Genomic DNA, 21489 nt, shown 5'->3' on the forward strand with positions numbered 1-21489 from the left:
AAGAATCCAATTTCTTGCATGTACTGAATACACACCAAATTCAGGTTTTGATCGTTTCTGAAGAGGGAGAGAATAGAAATAGGAAGGGAGATTTATTTGCAAGATTTTAATTCCTTTTTAAGAGAAGTCTAAACTAGACTAACACATTGCTGAGTAGCTATTTTGAATGGTGCATATACCATTGTCTCTTTTAATATCCGCAAAATTAAAAAATAAAAGCAAAATAGTTTAAGAATTTTGATTCAAAGGTTTGCTGTCAAAGGTTTACTGTATTTTTTTTTAAAAAAATCATAGTCTGTATCTATACTCCTATGAAGTAACTCAAATTAATAGGCTGGTAAGATATAGCTAAATAAATATAAAAATACAGTACCCTGTGGATTCAATCTAAGGATTCCAGGGTATTTAACAACTTCAATAATATTCTAATTGCCATCTCTACAAATAAATCACCATCCTGTTAACTCCTGATAAACACATTTCATAAAATATACCAGTATGTCTTTATGGTGTTCAATAGGTTTTTTGCTCATTTCCCTCGATTATCAACCCCATCTTTGGATCACTGCAGTTACAATGGCATGGTCTTGCTTGAGGTACAGCAGAGCATTAGAAGTAGATATTCAGAATATTTTACAGAGCTTAAATGTTAAGAAAATGGCTATATAGAAATTCATACCACACAGTTAACTTCAGCAAACTAAATTCAAACTAATCAGTTTCAAATCGTCTTAAACAAGTTCATTTTCCTTGACTTAGGTTGCTTAAGCCTGCCTATCATGTGAATAAGCAATCAAGTGAAATTATTTGCTCAAGTCAAATGTCTCAAATGTAAAAGGTCCATTGCAAATGGATGCTTATTTAAAAGACAAAATTATTAAATCATACACTGCTACTGCAAGGTAAGTAATCATATATCATCACCATCACCCAAAGGTCCTGCAAATATTTGTTATGCACATAGTACTGAACAAATTTTGTTAAGTATGGCATCTTTTTTTTAACGTTGCCATTTTTAAAATGAACTATATATGAACAATAGATCATATACTGAATTAATGTAATTTATTCAAATAGTATAAGAGTTGGGAATGGCATCAAATGGTGAGACGGTGGATACAACAGTACAAACTGGGGGAAGTTTCATGCGCGTATTCACTAGATGAGTGCCAATGATTTGCATTAAGAATTTTCTTACTATTATTTTTGAACTTAAGGAAATAAAAAGAAGCTGTGACTAAGGGGAAGGTGATTCACATAAATGGTCGAATAAAAAAGAAAAATCAAAGAAGAGTGTAAAAACAACAGAGTTCTTTTGAGAAAAGCAATGGCTATAGCCAAATAAAGAGATGCAGAATTGAATAAAGCAATAAGCTTGACTTTTTTTTTGAAGTAGTTAGTAAATGTGTCCAGAGCCTGCTGTAACACGTCAGAAATAGGAACCAAGACTTGCCAGTGGAAGAGGAGAGGCAATGTTACTAAGAAGAAAGAACATAAATTTTGGAGTCAGACAGACCTACATTCAAATCCTGATTGCTCCTTATGTAATAGGGGGGTATTGAGGATAATATACACTGTGCTTGCATACATTGAGTAAGGTAGTAATAATCAATACGACCCTTGTTTGTAGAGAGGGGAAAATAAGTTACCATGACGAGAAGCACCTGGGAAGAGTTAATGTCTGAGTTATTGTATGAATGATTTAAAAAACAAGTGATTTAATAGTGTTTTTTTTAATTAAAAAATGTTTAACAGTATGGATCGTCATTACAGTGCTATCTGGTTAAATGAGATGAAAGACAATGAGAGAAAAAAATACAAATATAAGAAAAGGTAAATAACCATTAATATTGCTGTGGAGCAGAAAAAGCACAGATAGATGTGCTATCAGAACATATAGCAGAGAGAATAGAAGCGCAGACACTGAAGCAAAAAAAGACACAAGGTTAAAAAATGTTTATATTCAGCTCTCATTTGTTCATTAAGATATTTATTTAACACGTATTGAGAAAGACACAGACACCCACGCACACGCAGACACACACAATGCCTGCCAGCAAGGAGCTCAGCTGAGAGGAGACAACAAATAAGCAAGCCAACAGTAACTGTACCTAGTGTGATAAGTGCTAGGAGAGAGTTAACCAGGGAGAGTTACTTAATGGATACTTGTTGAGCACTGATTACATGTCAAGTGCTACCCTAAGTGATTGGGGTACAAAGATGAATTAAAACAAAGGTTGCCAGTTTATATTCTCATGAAGGAAAAAAAAGAGAGACATGAAAAAGATATTCCTCTGCAATCCTAAGTACAATAATGGAAGAAGCAGAAAAAGCAGTTAATACCACCTTGGTTTGTAGAGAGGGGAAAATAAGTTACCACGAGGAGAAGCATCTGGGAAGAGTTAATGTCTGAGCTATTGTATGAATGTTCAATTAACCATATTTAAAAAACGAAGCCAAAAAAAAAAGAAGAGGAGGAGGAGGAGAAGGAGGGGGTGGGGGAAGGAAAAGAAGGGAAGCAGAGGAAACTAGAGACAAAGACTGCAAAGACTGAAGCTTAAAACAATATGAGTTTGAATATGTAACCATTTTAATAGGCTAGAACATTAAAAAATCATGGAAGGGAGTAGTAAGAGATGTCTGGAGCTGTGAAGGTGACAGATTACTGTTTCTAATTTATCAGTCTGGAAGCTTTATCCTATAGCTGGTAGGGAGCCTCTGAAAATTTTTAAAGCTTTTGAAAGTAAATAATAATTCATCCTTTGTAGATAAATTGTACCAGTGATGCTCTATATGCTGAATCTGAGGGCTCACACTTGGAATGAGGTAGACCAGTTGGAAGCCTATTTAATATTCCAATTAAGAGACAATTAGGACCTGGTTCATTTCATTGGTAATTGAAACAGACAGAAAGGAAAGCACCTACTGGAGACCAACATCTAAAAGACAGACTTAACAGAAGTTGGTAAGATGTTGGCTGTAAGATGGTAGAGAGGGATAATAGGATGATGCCTGAAACAACCTACTTGATAGATAATGGTGTCAAGATGTGATGTTGGGGGAGAGGGTAGATATTCAAAATGATACTATCAGGAGAAATAAAGGATGTGGGTAGAAATTAAAAAGTAAAGTAAAAATATGATACATGTTAAAATAATGAGAGTAGGTAACATTCCTGTGATAGGGAGTAGATCAAGAATGCAAATGGGCTGTGTTTAGAATTCTGAGCTAATCTATCAGGGGACCAGCAGAGATAAACGAGGGTTCCTAGAAAGAACAGCTTCAGAAAGTTAAAGGAAGAATCAAGAGCGTGGGATTTTGAACCTCAAAAAGAGATAGCCACAAATGCTTGGGTCACATAAAGAAAAAAAAAGCCATGCAACAAGACTAAAAAATATCCTCCCTTAGGAAGGGAGGTCCCAAACCTTACCTCATCCAACTACCACTAAAATGATGTCTTTAAAAAAGAAATCTGACCATACGAGATTTTTAGTGGATTTCCATACTCTTCAGCAGATTCCAAACCCCTTAAAATGATTCATTACCTGACATTTAGTTCCCTACCTTCAATATCTGTCCCTGCCTGCCTGCCACACAAAAACACATGTGTACGAATTTATGCACGCGGGTGCGTGCACACACACACACATGTACACAAACACAAGTTAGGTAAAGCACTTGCTCTGAGCTCCAGCTACACAGTCAAAAGTACAGCTCTGTGAACTCACCACACTCTTACCTGTGCCCTAAGATAATTTCAGTTTTAATGTTAGATCTACTATTAACGATTATTATTATTGGACTAACATGTTAATAAGCATATTTGAGTGTTCACTAAAGGCCATTTAAACTGAAGTCAAATTAAATTCCAAAAGATGACATAAGAAAAATCCTGAATCAAAATATAGAAAATCAGGTTTCAAATGCCAGCTGTGCTAGCTGTGGGAATTAGGTTAGCTATTTTGCCTCTCTGAATCCTAAATTCTTTATTTCTTCCTTGGAAGCACACAATAATTGTTTAGAAAAAGTAGAATTCAAGAGAGGATGTATAAATATTCCACCTCCTTAGTGATCAGAGAAATGGAGTTTGAAACAATATTGAGAATATATTTTTTCATTTACTGTATTGCAATAGATTTTTTTTAAAACAATAGTAGTACTTAATGTTAGCATAAGTGCATCGCAAAACAAGCTCATGAACTGCTCAGCTTCAATAAGTGGTATATTTCTGGAAAGCAGTTTTAGAGAGGGGTTAGAAATTTTTAAATATTATAGCCAATCTACTTCTATAAATCTACTTAAAAATTTTAAACAGCAATGATGCTAAGATTTCTGAACATAATATATGTACTTACAGTAAGTCATAAAATAAAAACCTGAATATAAAAATTAGAGTAATCCTGGCAAAAATCAAGGTTCACTAATATAACAGACTTTTGTACAGATATTTAAATGATGTATTTGAAATTTGTATAACAATGTGACAAAAAATTCAATTATGGGAATAAAATCAGAACACACGTTCATCAAGAATGAAAAAATCAGTAATATATTAACAGTGTCACCTCTATCTATTGACATGATGTTAGGTTTTCAATCTGTTTTTGAACATTTTACACTTTCTTTTCTACACTAAATATGCATTATAATCAAAGGGATAAAAAGATCATACAAGATACTTTTGCTCTGAATGCCCTGGAAATTTGATAAAATGGAGCTTGAATATCATGGTTTGGGAAACGAAAAAAAAAGTCTGGGCATATCCAAGGACACAAATTGCAAAATAGAACCGCTTTCAAAAATATGAGGATGCAAATGATTAACTCAACTTTATCCTAGGACTCAAAGATTTTCCACAAATGGTTTCCAGAAGAAAATGGACAACACACAGTAAAGACAGCCAAGAGCACAGGGAAAAGAGACAGCAAAAGCATCAGCTAGAAGAATTATATACAGAAGTAGATTACAAAGACTACAGGTATTTACATTATTGGATACAGATTATAAAATATTCATACTATGTTTAAGCAGTAAAAGATAAGCTTTAAGTATTTGCATCAAACAGGGAATCATAAAATGACTTAGAAGATTTGGAAGAAAAACAATTTTTGCATCTATCTGTCTATTTTCTTTCTCTCTCTCTCTCTATCTATCCATCCATCCACCCTAGTAAGAGACTTGAAAAAACAAGATGAATGGCTGATTATGTGCTCACATATTGCCTCTGTCCTTTGTTTTCTCTTCCTTTGGAACATCACGTAGGTATGTGGCAGATGTGACTCTTGCCTGCACATCTCTTAATCTCTCCTTCATGTTACAAACTTTTCACTAATTCTCTGTTCAGCACTGTGTAATCTGCTGCTAAAATCATCCATTTAATTTTTAGTTTCAAGTACAAATTGAGAAAAAAAAATAAGTGACATCTTAAGATGTTATCTGAACAAGCATAATGCATACTATGGAAATCCTCTACAACCAGGGTTGCTACATTCCCGTTGCCTGTGATAGACTGTACTAGTGTTCCCAATTGTTCATTATCTCTCTTTTTAACAGGATTAGACTTCCCACCCAGTTGACATTGGGCCTGGCCATATGACTTGCTTTGTTCAGTGGAGTGTGAGCAGGAGTAACATTTATCATCCTGTGGAAGCTACAGAGCCACTGAGTTATCTCACTAATGCACTTGTGCTACCAGAGCAACATGCCCTAGAAGGATCCCATCCTTCACCCTGCATCTGAGAAGTAGAAATTACATGAATCACACACACAGCAGACACAGCGAAGCTGCAGTACCAAGTAGAAATAAACCTTTATACCACTAAGACTTGGCAGGTACTCGTTGGTGCTGGATAATGTAATAAAATGTAACTCTCACACTCTTCCTTTTCTCCAGAGCTGTCTCGTCATTAGCTTACCCACTCTTCAGATTTTTCTTCGCCTCTGGTTCTCTTTCTTAATAAAATAAAGTTTACAACTACAATTTTAGGTTATCCTGTAGAAAATAATGTTCCTTTTGCTTTCTTTAAAAAAGTGTATTTAACATACAGATAAATTTTACAAATGGTTTCATTCTATCATCCAAAGATAAAATAAGCACTAAGAAATCTTACCAAACTTCCTACACAATTGTCCAGTATCATCATCACCTCTCTCCATTCTTTCCTCTTTCCCTCCTTTCAATAATTAATGATGGATAGCATAGTACATGTCAGGAACTATGCTTGATGATGAGAATTCAATGATGAAGAAAATATGATCATGGCTTATGTCTGCCCTCATGGATCTTCCCATTTGTTGAGGAAGATGGACACCAGTCAAATATTTACAGACACAAAGCTGCAAATATGACAAGCGATATGAAGGGAAAAATGTATGCCATATACACACATAATAGAGGAATTGGATATAACTAGACAGTCAATGAAAGCTACCCAGAACTGACTTCTCAGCTGTAATCTTAAAGATAAGTAGTAATTAACTAGGTAGAAGGTGGAGGAAAAACATTTATTGAAAAGGAATTAGCATAGAAACACCTTAAGGGCTGGGAAAAAAACGTGACAAATAGGAGAAATTGAAGTAAAGCCGTTGTATTTGAACCAAATAATAAGGCTGAACCAGGTGTGACAGGAGACTGCAGAGCCAGGCATTCCTGCCTACTCAGGAACCTTGTGGGGTTCGTTAAAGAGGGGCTTTTGTTCCCTCACCCCTGCTAAAATTAATGAAAGTATGAAGGGAAACGGATAATACTTGTGTTAAAAAAATTAGAAGAAAAAAGAACACACCTACCACAATGTATATAATGGATTAGAAAGGGAGCAGTTATTGCAGGTAAACCAGCTTTGGAAGGCAGCTATGCTCACCACTACACCACCAACACTGCACAAAACCAGCTTTGGAAATCACCAGTTCACAAGTTCATGCAAGACATGATAATAGCTTGTACCAGAGTGCTGGTGCAGTATTGAAACAGATAAATTAAAAAATTGTTTAGTATGTGGAACATTTCTTGTTAACATGTTGAATATGAGGGTTCAAACAGAAAGGGGAATCAAGAAAACTCATAAGTTTATGAGCTAAGAAATCTAGTTTAGTAGTTTCAAGGAAGAATTGAGTACTGTCTGAAGGAGATCACGAGCTTGGTTAGACACATTTTAAAGTATCTTTAAGTATAAGAGAATATGTTCAAGGGAAGTGATATGAATTCCTTTTCATTATTTTGATTTTTCTAAATGGATTCAGAATGATAAAAGAGCAACATTTGAGATAGAAATAAAACTTAAGCTAATTAAAAAGACAAACACAAACACCATCATACCACCCCAGGAACACAAAATGAAGTGATTTATTATATTTAACATATTAGATATGCTATATAAGAATGAAAATCATGTTTGCAATATTACCTGTCACTGATATAACCTAGTATAGTTTCAATATCGATCTCAAGTCTTCTATTTTCTTCCATCAATTGAGAATATGCTGTTGAGACATCTGAAGAATCTTTTGCGATATTAGAAAGCTCAATATCCCATGTTCTTTTCTTTAAAAAAAGCATCATTTATACATGTTTAAGTAAAAATGATTTAAAATAAAAATTACTAAAAGTAATTTCATTATTACACATTGTTTTTTCTTTTTGAGTGAAAAAGAAAAAGAAAAAAATGTGTAATAATGAAATTACTTTTAGTTTTATGAGTTAATACTTGGGAATAGAGAATGGAGCTCTAGTGGGAAATAGGGAAATATCAACTTACTGTGGCATAAAAATCATTAAGTGTTTCCAAATATTCATTTTCATAATTTTTTTTCTTCCAGACTAGTTGATCATAAACTCTTTTCAAATCTTCTAGCTAAGGAAAAAATACATACACACACACACAGTAAACTACGGAGCTTTCCACTCTTCTGTAAAGTAAGAAATTATCTTTCAAATTATGCAACTATAACATAATATTGATTAAAATATTATAAAATAACACCATAGGCTGTTTTCACTTATGAAAATTGATGCAAGAGTCTGAATAAAATATAGCAAAAATCAAGTCTAACAGTATACAAATGCATAATCATGATAAAATAGAATGTATTTTAGTTATAAGAATTGATAAAAATTCAAAAATTTAAATCTTTGCTCTCACCAGCAAATTAAAAAAGAAAATAACATAAATATGGCCAACACTCCACAAAAAAGCCATTTGATAAATTCACTATCTAGTTTCCATAATTTTTAAACTAGCACAAGGAAAACACACCCAAATATAATATAAAGAATGAACATAAAATATCAAAATAAATCATAAAATACTGAACCCATGTCCACTGAACTCAAAACATGAAACCAGATTATCTTTCATCACCATTGTTATTAATCCTGTTTTGTGAAATTTAGCTAAATGCAAGTAGATAATGAAACTAAATTTTACTAGTATAATATTGAATATGAAAATATAATGTCTTCAATTTTAGATGATATGACTGAATACCCAGGAAGACAGAAGATTCTATTTAAAACTACAATAAATGATTTTTGGAAAAAAGTCATAAGGAAATTAATAGCTTTTATCTATAAGAGTAATAATCTGTTAAATATATTGTGACAATATTTAAAAGCTTTTGTCAAAAATATAAAGTATCTGGAAATAAATTCAACACAAAAGGAAGGACCTATAATACAGCAAACAAAAATTCTTATTTAAAAGCTTAAATCAAGAAAAAATGATATTTCATAGAAAGGTTTAATAGGATATACTGTCAGTTACCTCAAAATTAATATAAGACATGATAAAAAGGAGTATTCTCTTTGAAACTTCATGAAATGAAATTCATATGGAAGAAAAGGTATGTGAGACTAGCCAAGAGGTATGTGAAAAATAAGAATAATGTTGGAAACTTGCTACCAGATATTAAAACATCTTATAATACCATTACATTAAGGAGTATTTACTTTTGGCATTACAATAAAGAACAGAAGGAAAAACAAGAGCCCAGAAATAGATCTAATGGTATTTGAATTCAGTGAGAGACAAATCATTTACTTTAATTAATGGATTGGAAGAATGTAGAACCTCTGTTTAAAAAAGAAAAACAAAGTTATCTTTCTACTTCACATCTAACTCACATTATAACAAAAATAAATTTCAGATTAATAAAAACCTAAATGCAAACATAAAACAGTACAAATTATTAATCAATATGAGTTTATTTATATAATCTTGGGCTGAAGGATAATGTCACCTTGTCAAGTAAACCAAGATTTGTTGACATGTCTGATGGCATATTTTACAAAAGTTGTGTGGAAAAACATACCATAAACAAGAATGAAGGAAAATAAGACTGAGAAAAACGTAAAATAAAACCCCAATTTTCTGACATATAGTCCTTATGAAGGGTATCAGTAGACATGGTGCATTAAGAATATCTGAAAACTCTTCTCCATAAAGGTAATGAGAAAACTGGCCAAAAAAAGAGTCAAAATCAGCGTTTTTCAGAACTTTGGAAATTAAGTGAAGGTTTCCAGCAAATAGGGAGCACCTATTCAAGATCAGTCTAATCTGAGTAAGAGGTATGAGCTTTGTGGTGTTTTAACTTGTCCTACTCCAGGTCCATGATAGCCTTGAACAGCACACGTTTGTGGAGAAACCCATCAGTTGGGCAGCCACCAGAGGGAGCAGAACTGATCTGGAATGCTTTCAAAGCCTCATTATCACAGAACTGTCATTATTTGACCTGTCTGGTGGTTTTTTGCATGACTCCATCTGCGAGGACATCTGTACTTTCTTGATACAGAGCTCTCCCAGTACAAAACATCTCACGAGGAAATTTTCTCCCAAGCCATGATTGTCAAAATTTTAAGTAGCACAGGCAATTGATTAACTTTGTGGCCACCTGAGACAGTAGACAATGATTGGGACAAACGGTAAACTAACCGTTAGGCTATAAAACAAGTCACATTAGATTTTAAAAGATTAAAATTATATAAAGTATCTTCCCTAACCACACAGGAATGAAATTAGAAATCAGTAACAGAATCAAATTTGGAAATACAAAAACATGTGGAAATTGAACAATATACTCCTATATAACCAACAGGTCAAAGAAGAAATCTCAAGAATTAGAAAATACTTTGAGATGAATGAGAATTAAAGAACAACATAGTAAAACTTTTTGGATAAAGTTAGAGCAACACATGTATACCTGTTAACGCCTGTAATAAAGAAGATCTCAAGCCAATAATCTAATTTTACATCTAAAGGAAACAAAAAGTAGAGCAAACAAAACCCAAAGCAAGTAGAAGAAAGAAAACAATAAAGTTTAGAGTGGTAACAAATGAGTCCTAGTATACAAAAAAATAAACAACAACAAAAACCTAATAAAACCAAAAGACAGTAATTTGAAAAAGTCAAGAAATTTAAGAAAACTAGATACACTAAGAAAAAAAAGGTCAAATTACTAAAATCAGAAATTAAAGAGGGGACATTACTATTAACCTCACAAAAATAAGAATGATTATAACGGAATACTATAAATCATTTGATGCCGACAAATTAGATAAACAAGATGAAATGGACAAATTACTAAAATGACATGAATTACCAAAACTGACTAAGAAAAAATAGAAAACCCGAATACATATATAACAGGTAAAGAGATTCATAATCAAAATCTTCCCACACAAAAAAAGGCCAGGAGTAGATTGCTTCACTGGTGAATTCTACTAAATGTTAAAAGATGAATTAACAAGAGTTCTTCAAAAATTCTTAAAAATTAGGAAAGAAGTATTCTATGAGGCTATATTACCCAATACCAAATTCTGCCCAAGACATCACAAGAAATAAAACTATAGACCAATATCACTTGTGAATATAAACACAAACATCCTCCACAAAATAGCAGCAAACAATCCAGTAATATATGAGGGATCATACACCACAACCAAGTAGGATTCATGTTGGGAATGCAAGATTGTTTCAATACGCAAAAATCACTTAATGTAATATACTGTATTCATATAATACAGAATCAAATTCACCTGATCCTCTCAATGGATATAGAAAAGTTATTTTACATAATTCCACACCCTTTCATGATGAAACCACTTAACAACAACAACACAAAAAACCCTACAAAATTTCCTCAGCCTGATATAAAAGTGTATGAAAAACAAACATTATACTTAATGATGAAAAATGAATGCTATCATCTGAGATCAGGATGTTTGCTCTTATCATTTTTAACATTGTACTTGAGGTTCTAGCCAGAGTATTTATGCAACAAAAATAAATAATCTGGTTTCCATATTGGGAGGATAGAAATAAAAGCATTTGTATTTGCAGATTTTCAGATCTTATACATAGAAAATCCTAATGAATCTACAAAAAAAACCCCTACTAGAGTCTAGTATAAGTTTAGCAACTTGCAGGGTATAACACAGAAAAAGTAGTTTTATTTCCATACAATAGCAATTAACAATCCAAAAATGAAATTAAGAACAAAAGTTCATTTACAGTAGCATCAAAATTAATAAAATTATTAGGAATAAATTTTACTAAAAAGTGCAAAATTTATATACTGAAAACTATAACACATAGTTGAAAAGAGTTGAAGAGGCTTAAATAAACGGAAAGACACCTTTGTTCATGGATTAGAAGATGATAATACTCCTTTAATTGATCTACTGATTCCATGCAATCCCCTTTCAAAATGCTAGCTTACTTCTTTTCAGAAATTGACAAGCATATCCTAAAATACATTTGAAAACCCAAAGGTCCCAGGATAGCAAAAACAATCTTTGAAAGAAAAAAACTGAAGGGCTCACACTTTTGGATTTTAAAACATCCTACAAAGGTACAGTGATGAAAACATGGTAGTACTGGCACAAGGAAAGACATACAAATCAATGGAATAGAATTCAGAGTCCCTAAATAAATCAATGACTGACTGAATTCAACAAAGGTGTCTAGATAATGCAATGGGGAAAAAATAGTGTTTTAAAAAAGTGCTGTTGGGAATACTGGATACCCTCATGCAAAGAACGAGTTTGGACCCCCTACTTCATACAAAAATTACTAAAATTGGATCAAAGACCTAATTGTAAGAATTAAAATGATAAAAATATCAGAAGAAAAGATAGACATAAATCCTGTGACTTTGGTTCAGGCAACAGTTTCTTAGATATGACACTTAAAGCATGGGTAACCAAAGATAAAATAGACAAATAAGACTTCATCAAAGTTAAAAACTTTTGGGCTTCAAGAATTATCAAAAGTGAAAAGACACTTTACAGAGTAGGAGAAAATATTTTCAAACTACCTATCTGATGAGAGTCCAATATCCAGGCTACATAAAGAATACTTACAACTCAATAATGAAATGTCAACTGAATTTAAAATGGTCAAAAGATGTGAAAAGACATTTCTCCAAAGGAGATAAACAAATGGAAAACAAGCACATGAAAATTTTTTCTATATCATTAGTGATTAGGGAAATGCAAATCGAAACCACAAGATACCACTTCACACCCAATAGGATGGTTTTAATAATAAAGATAGACAATACCAATTATTGCTGAGGATATGAAGAAATTAGAACCCTCATAGATTTCTGGTGGGAATATAAAATGTTGCAGTCACTTTGAAAATAGTTGGCAGTTCCTTAAAATGTTAAACATACAATTATATTGTATGTTTAGTATAGTATACTATGTATAGTATACATGTATAGTATGTATAGTATAGTATGTATAGTCCCAGGAATTCCACTTCTAGGTATATAACCAAGAGAAATGACAACATGTATGCAAAAACTTGTACATCAATGTTAATAGCAGCATTATTCATAATAGCCAAGAGGTAGAAACAGCCGAAACACCCTTCAACTGATGAATGGATAAACAAAATGTGATATATACATACAATGGAATACTATTCAGACATAAAAAAGGAATGAAGTACTGATAGATTCTACAACATGGCTATGAAATGCCCAGAAGCAGCAAATCCATAGAGACAGAAAGTAAATTTGTTGGTTGCTAAGGACTGAGGGGAGGAAGGAATTGAGAATGACTGCTAATGGGTATAGGGTCCCTTTTGGGCATAATTAAAATGTTCTAAAATTACATAGTGGTTACAGTTCCATAAACTTGTAATATACTAAAAACCACTGAATTATACAATTAAAATACAAGGCCAATATTTCTAAGAGGCAACAAAATCCTCAAATTAATGACAAAGCAAATAATTCAAAAGAACATTGTTTTCCAAACCATTTCTGAATCCTCTTTATTATTTTATTCACATTTACATACTATACCACCTGTACTATTATACATTTAACAATTTTCTTAAGTCAACTAACTTATTTAAAAAAGAAACTATTGTTATTGTAAGTTAAAATCCAATATTATATACCATAAAGAGTAACTTTAAAAATAAAATTAAAAACGATTTCATGAAATAAACAGCTAATATAAAAATTTAAAAAGTAGTATTAAATGTATTCAATTTACCAAAAGAAATACTAAATATAATTTTTAGAAGAATTACTATCCATAATTAAAGGAATATTTGGGCTGATGCTATAACTTTAAGATGAGAAGTTCAATAAATTATAAGATGATTTACCTGTATATAAATTAACAAGGTAATTGAACATTAGACTTAATTTCTAAACCAAATGAAAATAGACTTTTCATAAATGTTTGTTTCAAGAAGACTTTGAAATATTTTCCAAAAATTTTCTTCATAAACTACCAAATTACTTAGTGAAGTGATATTCAAGCTTTCATACCCACTCATTACTATTGCTTAGTAAATAATCATGAAAAAGCTATTAATCAAGCTTTTTAGATACTGCAACATATTTTGAATGCATTTCTCAGATAAAGTTGTAACCAAGTCATTAAGAAAATGAGACACATCTAACTTGGCATGATTAAAGGGTGTATTCTATGGCTTCAGTTTTGTTGGATTTATTTTTTTCCCCTAATGTGCAATACTTATTTTAAATTTATATTAGGACATTTTAGGTTTTTGAATGAGAAAACATCTTTGTGGTATATCCTAATCTTTGATGCAGTTCTCAATCATAAAAGTCATGTAGAAACATGAATTTTTTACCCAAGAAGACTTGAAGTTCTAATTGAATTAATAGGGAGTGAGAAGTTTTCAGAAAAGCCCATATTAAAGATTAATGGCTGATCACCCATTTACAAATCTGAGAGCACATAAGTGTATTTGGTGGTTTGAACTAATTCAGTGAACAATTTTAACAACTTCATGAAGTACTTCCCCTTAATCAACACCTTAAACCCTAATCTCTCTTGTAGATTATTAACATATTAAATTAACACACATCTAGTTGTTCAGATGAGATAACTGAGTATCTAAAAGGTGTAAAGTGAAGGTCACAACCAGAATGTGGAGGAGAAATCTGAGTCCAACACTCTATGATAGATTAAAACATTAAATGTTGCTTTAAATGAATTGCTTTAAAAATTCTCTACCTCATAAGTCATCGTAGAAATGCAAATTTAAAACCACAGTAGGACAAATTCAACAAAAGCACAATAGTTAAAAATAAATAAAAGATAATATTAGATGATGCTATTAATCTGAGGCTGGAATTCTCATACATGGTGGTCTGAGTAGAAAAATGTATAACAATTTTGGGAAAAAATTTGGCATGATCTGTGAAAACTGAACATATGCATATTTGGACAAGTAATTCCCAACATAAATGAATACATAATTTTAATGAGTATTTTGACGGTCTTGGTCTGAAAAACTGGAAGGACTGAATTGTCATAAACTCAAATGCGGAAGGCTGCAGGTATAATGCAATTGGATATCAAGTTTAATTTTCGAAAAGTTAAGCTTGAGAAACCCACTAGACATCTAAATGGAGACTGGGTTGGCAGTTACATATACAAAGCTTATAATAAGAGGATAAGCCCTTGGATTCTCAAATGTCTGGACTGTGGAGAGAGAAAGAGAAACCAGTAAAGGAAACTGAGAACAAGAATCCAGAAAAGTATAAAGAAACAAGAATAGTATGTGTTCTTAGAACCAAGAGAAAAAAGTTTCCAGAGATAAGGGTATAACCAACTTGGTTAACTGCTACATGTAAGTTAAAGAAGATAAGAACAAAGAAACAATGATTAGATTTAGCAATGTGGAAATCACTGTTGACCTAAATCAGAGGTATTTTGGTTGAATGGTGAGACAAAAAAGAAAACTGGAATGTGTTTAAGAAAGGATGGGATATTATGACCAAATGAGATTTATTCTAATAATTCAAGGTTCAACATTAGGAAATCCATCAATATAATTCACTGTATTTATAGAGAAGATATTACATGAACATATCCCCAAACGCAGAAAAGCCTTGACAAAAATTAACATCCATTCCTGATTTTAAAAATAGTCAAATTGAAACTGATAAATACTTTTTAACATAATAAAATGCATATTGAATCTTAAAGCTGGCCTCTTACTTAAGGGAAAAAACTAGCAGCAATCCCATTAAGAGAAGGACATAAAAAGGATGCCCATGATCTTTACTATCATTTAACACTGTACTTCATGTACTGACCAATGTAAACAAAAGACAAAAAATTAAAAGGCATAAAAAATAATGAAGGAATAACCATATCTCTCTTTGAAGATAAAATAATATCTTCCCTGGAAGATTCCAAGATAAACAATGACAAAACTACCATAAATAAATTTTAAATCAGTAAATTATTATAATATGATACACGTATATATATATATATATATATATTTTCCATTAGATGGTAGAGCAGGTCTATCTAAAATCTTTTTAGATAATCACTTCCTTATTTTGACTATACTGAGGTGGTTGGGAGGACAACATCCTTAAGTTTCCTTCTAATTTAAGGGATATGTGAATCACACCCTTCTAAAAGGAACTTAACTTAAAAGTAATTGAATATGTGTCTTTTGGTTGGTGCATTTAATCCATTTACATTTAAGGTAATTTTAGATATGTATGTTCCTCTTACCATTTTCTTAATTGTTTTGGGTTTGGTCTTGTAGATCTTTTTCTTTTCTTGTGTTTCCCACATAGAGAAGTTCCTTTAGCATTTGTTGTAAAACTGGTTTGGTGGTGTTGAATTCTCTTAACTTTGGCTTTTCTGTAAAGTTTTTGATTTCTCTGTTGAATCTGAATGAGATCCTTGCTGGGTAGATTAATCCTGGTTATAGGTTTTTCCCTTTCATCACTTTAAATATATCCTACCACTCCCTTCTGGCCTGCAGAGTTTCTGCTGAAAAATCAGCTGATAACCTTATGCGGATTCCCTTGTATGTTATTTTTTGCTTTTCCCTTGCTGCTTTTAATATTTTTTCTTTGAATTTAATTTTTGTTACTTTGATAAATATGTATCTTGGTGTGTTTCTCCTGGGGTTTATCCTATATCGGATTCTCTGTGCTTCCTGGACTTGGGTGGCTATTTCCTTTCCCATGTTAGGGAAGTTTTCAACTACACTCTCTTCAAAATTTTCTCAGACCCTTTCTCTTTCTCTTCTTCTACTGGGACCACTATAATTTGAATGTTGGTGTGTTTAGTGTTGTCCCAGAGGTCTCTGAGACTGTCTTCAATTTTTTTCATTATTTTTTCTTTATTTTGCTCCTTGGCACTTATTTCCACCATTCTATATTCCAGCTCACTTATTCATTGTTCTGCCTCAGTTACTCTGCTATTGATTCCTTCTAGTGTATTTTTCATTTCAGTTATTGTGTTGTTCATCTCTGTTTCTTCGTTCTTTAGTTCTTCTAGGTCTTTGTTAAACATTTCTTGTATTTTCTTGATCCGTGTCTTCATTCTATTTCTGAGATTTTGGATCATCTTTACCATCATTACTCTGAATTCTTTTTTCAGGTCGGTTGCCTATTCCTCTTCATTTATTTGGTCTTGTAGGTTTTTACCTTGCTCCTTCGTCAGTAACATATTTTTTTGTCATCTCATTTTTTTTGATGGGTGGGACTCTGTTCCTATCTTACTGGTTGTTAGGCCTGAGGCACAGATTAGCTGAATGGATACAAAAACAAAATCCATATATATGCTGCCTAAAAGAGACCCACTTCAGACCTAGGGACACATACAGACTGAAAGTGAGGGGATGGAAAAAGATATTCCATGCAAATGGAAATCAAAAGAAACCTGGAGTAGCAATACTCATATCAGAAAAATAGACTTTGAAATAAAGACTGTTAAAAAAGATAAGGAAGGACACTACATAATGATCAAGGGATTAATCCAAGAAGAAGATATAACAATTACAAATATTTATGAACCCAACATAGGAGCACTTCAATATAAAAGGCAAATGCTTATAGCCATAAAAGGGGAAATCAACAGTAACATAATAATAGTGGGGGACTTTAACACACCACTTACACCAATGGACAGATCATCCAGACAGAAAATAAATAAGAAAACAAGATTTAAATGACACAATAGAGTAGATAGATTTAATTGATATTTATAGGACATTCCACCAGAAAGTGGCAGAATGCACTTTCTTCTCAAGTGCTCATGAAACATTCTTCAGGATAGATCACATCTTGGGTCACAAATCAAGCCTTTGAAAATTTAAGAAAATTGAAATCATATCAATCATCTTTTCCAACAACAATGCTATGAGACTGGGAATCAAATACAGGAAAAAAACTGTAAAAAACACAAACACATGGAGGCTAAACAGTGCACTGCTAAACAATCAAGAGATCACTGAAGAAATCAAAGAGGAAATTAAAAAAATGCATAGAAACAAATGAAAATGAAAATACAATGACACAAAACCTACGGGATGCAGCAAAAGCAGTTCTAAGAGGGAAGTTTATAGCAATACAATATCACCTCAAGAAACGAGAAAAATCTCAAATAAACAATCTAAGCTTATGCCTAAAGCAACTAGGGAAAGAAGAACAAGAGGAACACAAAGTCAGTAGAAGGAAAGAAATCATAAAGATTAGAGCAGAAATAAATGAAATAAAAATAAAAAAAACAATAACAAAGAACAATAAAACTAAAAGTTGGTTCTTTCAGAAGATAAAATTGATGACCCTTTAGCAAAACTCATCAAGAAAAAAAAGGAAAGGATTCAAATCAATAAAATTAGAATTGAAAAAGAAGAACTTATGACTGACACGGCAGAAATACAAAGGATCATAAAAGACTACTACAAGCAACTCTATGCCAATAAAATGGACAACCTAGAAGAAATGGACAAATTGTTGGAAAGATACAACTTTCCAATACTGAACCAGGAAGAATTAGAAAATATGAATAGATCAATCACAAGTAACAAAATTGAAACTGTAATTAAAAATCTTCCAACAAACAAAAGTCTAGGACCAGATGGCTCACAGGTGAATTCTATCAAACATTTAGAGAAAAGCTAACACCCATCATTTTCAAACTCTTCCAAAATATTGCAAAGGAAGGAACACTCCCAAACTCATTCTACGAGGCCACCAACACCCTAATACTAAAACCAGACAACAATACTACAAAAAAAGAAAATTACAGACCAACATCACTGATGAATATAGGTGCAAAAATCCTCAACAAACTACTAGCAAACAGAATCCAATAACACATTAAAAGGATCATACACCATGATCAAGTGGGGTTTATCCCAGCAAAGCAAGGATCCTTCAGTATACACAAATCAATCAATGTGATCCACGATATTAACAAATAAAGAAATAAAAACCATATAATCATCACAATAAATGCAGAAAAAGCTTTTGATAAAATTAAACACCCATTTATGATAAAAACTCTCCACAAAGTGGACACAGAGGCAACCTACCTCAACATAATTAAGGTCATATAGGACAAACCCACAGCAAACATCAATCTCAGTGGTGAAAAACTGAAAGCATTTCCTCGAAGATCAGGAACAAGACAAGGATGTCCACTCTTGCCACTCTTATTCAACGTAGTTTTGGAAGTCTTACCCAGGTCAACCAGAGAAGAAAAAGAAATAAAAGGAATATGAATTGGAAAAGAAGAAATAAAGCTGTCACTGCTTGCAGAAGACATGATACTATACATAGAAAATCCTAAAGATGCCACCCGAAAACTACTAGAGCTAATCAATGAATGTGGTAAAGTTGCAGGATACAAAATTAATGCACAGAAATCTCTTGCATTCCTATACCCTAACAATGAAAGATCAGAAAGTGAAATTAAGGAAACAATCCTATCTACCATCACAACAAAAAGTATAAAATACCTAGGAATAAACCTACCTAAGTAGGAAAAGACCTGTACTCAGAAAACTATAAGACACTGATGAAAGAAATCAAAGATGACACAAACAGATGGAGAGATATACAATGTTCTTGGATTGGAAGAATCAATCTTGTGAAAATGACTAGACTATCCAAAGCAATCTACAGATTCAAAGCAATCCCTATCAAATTACCAGTGGTATTCTCACAGAATTAGAACAAAAAATATTACAATTTGTATGAAAACACAGAAGACTGCGAATAGCCAAAGCAATCTTGAGAAACAAAAATGGAGCTGGAGGAATCATGCTCCCCAACTTCAGCCTATACTACAAAGCTACGGTAATCAAAACACTATGGTACTGGCACAAAAACAGCAATATAGATCAATGGAACAGGATAGAAAGCCCAGAGATAAACCCACGTACCTATGGTTACTTGATCTATGACAAAGGAGGCAAGAATATCCAATGGAGAAAAGACAACCTGTTCAATAAGTGGTGCTTGGAAAACTGGACAGCTACATTTAAAAGAATGAAATTAGAACACTCCCTAACACCACACACAAAAATAAACTCGAAATGGATTAGAGACCTAAATGTAAGACTGGACACTATAGCTCTTAGTGGAAAACATAGGAAGAACACTCTTTGAAATAAATGACAGCAAGATCTTTTTTGATCCACCTCCTACAGCAATGGAGATAAAAACAAAAATAAACAAATGGGACCTAATGAAACTTAAAAGTTTTTGCACAGCAAAGGAAACTACAAACAAGATGAAAAGATAACCCTCAGAATGGGAGAAAATATTTGCAAATGAAGCAACGGACAAAGTATTAACCTCCAAAATATACAAACAGCTCATGGAGCTCAATATCAAAAAACCAAACAACCCAATCAAAAAATGGGTGGAAGACCTAAACAGACATTTCTCCAAAGAAGACCTACAGATGGCTAAGTGGCACATGAAAAGCTGCTCAACATCACTAACTATCAGAGAAATGTAAATCAAAACCACAATGAGGTATCATCTCACACCAGTCAGAATGGCCATCATTACAAAATCTACACACAATAAATGCTGGAGAGGGTGTGAAGAAAAGGGAACCGTCTTGCACTGTTGGTGGGAATGTAAATTCATACAGCCACTGTAGAAAATAGTACAGAGGATGCTTAAAAAACTAAAAATAGAACTACTATGTGACCCAGCAATGCCACTGCTGGGCATATACCCTGAGAAAACCATAATTCAAAAGGACACATGCATCCCAATATTCATTGCAGCACTATTTACAATAGCCAGGACACAGAAACAACCTAAATGTCCAATGACAGATGAATAGATAAAGAGGATGTGGCACATATATACAATGGAATATTACTCAGCCATAAAGAGGAATGAAACTGGGTCATTTGTAGAGATGTGGATGGACCTAGAGACTGTCATACAGAGTGAAGTAAGTGAAAAAGAGAAAAACAAATACCATATATTAATGCATACATGTGGAATCCAGAAAAATGGTACAGATGAACCTATTTCCAGGGCAGGAATAGAGATGCAGATGTAGCGAATGGACATGTGGACACAGTGGGGGAAGGGGAGGGTGTGATGAATTGGGAGATTAGGACTGACATATATATACCACCAGGTGTAAAATAGATAGCTAGTGGGAACCTGTTATAAAGCACAGGAAGCTCAGCTCAGTGCTCTGTGATGACCTAGATAGGTGGGATGCAGGGGGCAGGAGGGTGGTCCAAGAGGGAGGCGATATATGTATACATATAGCTGATTCTCTTCCCCATACAGCAGAAACTAACACAACATTGTAAAGCAATTATACTCTAATAAAAAAGTAATTGAATAGTATTTTTAACTTATATCCAAAAATATTAACTAAAATTTTAGCAGTGACATAGACTATAGGCTTTTTTTCTAACATATACAAAACTAACACAACAATTAGAAAATAACTGAATTTATAAGATTGCAGCATTGTTATCCTTTAAAGAATACTATTGGAAGCAACCAATATTTACAATAGTTAATACACAGGAATTGTCTCTAAGAGCAGACAGTGGAGTACATGAAATCCATTGGACGATGAAGATAATGTTTACAAAATCACAATGGACTGTTTCATCTAAAAGTTAATCATAAGGCACCAAATGCATACAACAGTGATTTTAAGTCTGTGCTATTTATTGCAATGTCAGTAACTTTTCT

At 32.8% G+C, this 21489-nt stretch overlaps 1 protein-coding gene across 1 annotated transcript in view; it reads right to left on the reverse strand.

Annotated features, from left to right (window-relative positions):
• CCDC178 (coiled-coil domain containing 178) overlaps positions 1 to 21489 on the reverse strand; it is a 360636-nt gene that overhangs the window by 267621 nt on the left and 71526 nt on the right. Inside the window, exons 10-11 of the mRNA XM_027127538.1 lie at positions 7755 to 7850; positions 7404 to 7540 (exon numbers count right to left, since the gene is read on the reverse strand). Coding sequence (XP_026983339.1) covers positions 7404 to 7540; positions 7755 to 7850 — 233 coding nt within the window. The remainder of the gene's footprint in view (positions 1 to 7403; positions 7541 to 7754; positions 7851 to 21489) is intronic.

This window comes from Aethalodelphis obliquidens, unplaced genomic scaffold (assembly GCF_003676395.1).
Source record: "Aethalodelphis obliquidens isolate GAN/ISIS:26980383/991018 unplaced genomic scaffold, ASM367639v1 scaffold32, whole genome shotgun sequence".
In the NCBI taxonomy this organism is placed as follows: Eukaryota; Metazoa; Chordata; class Mammalia; order Artiodactyla; family Delphinidae; genus Aethalodelphis; species Aethalodelphis obliquidens.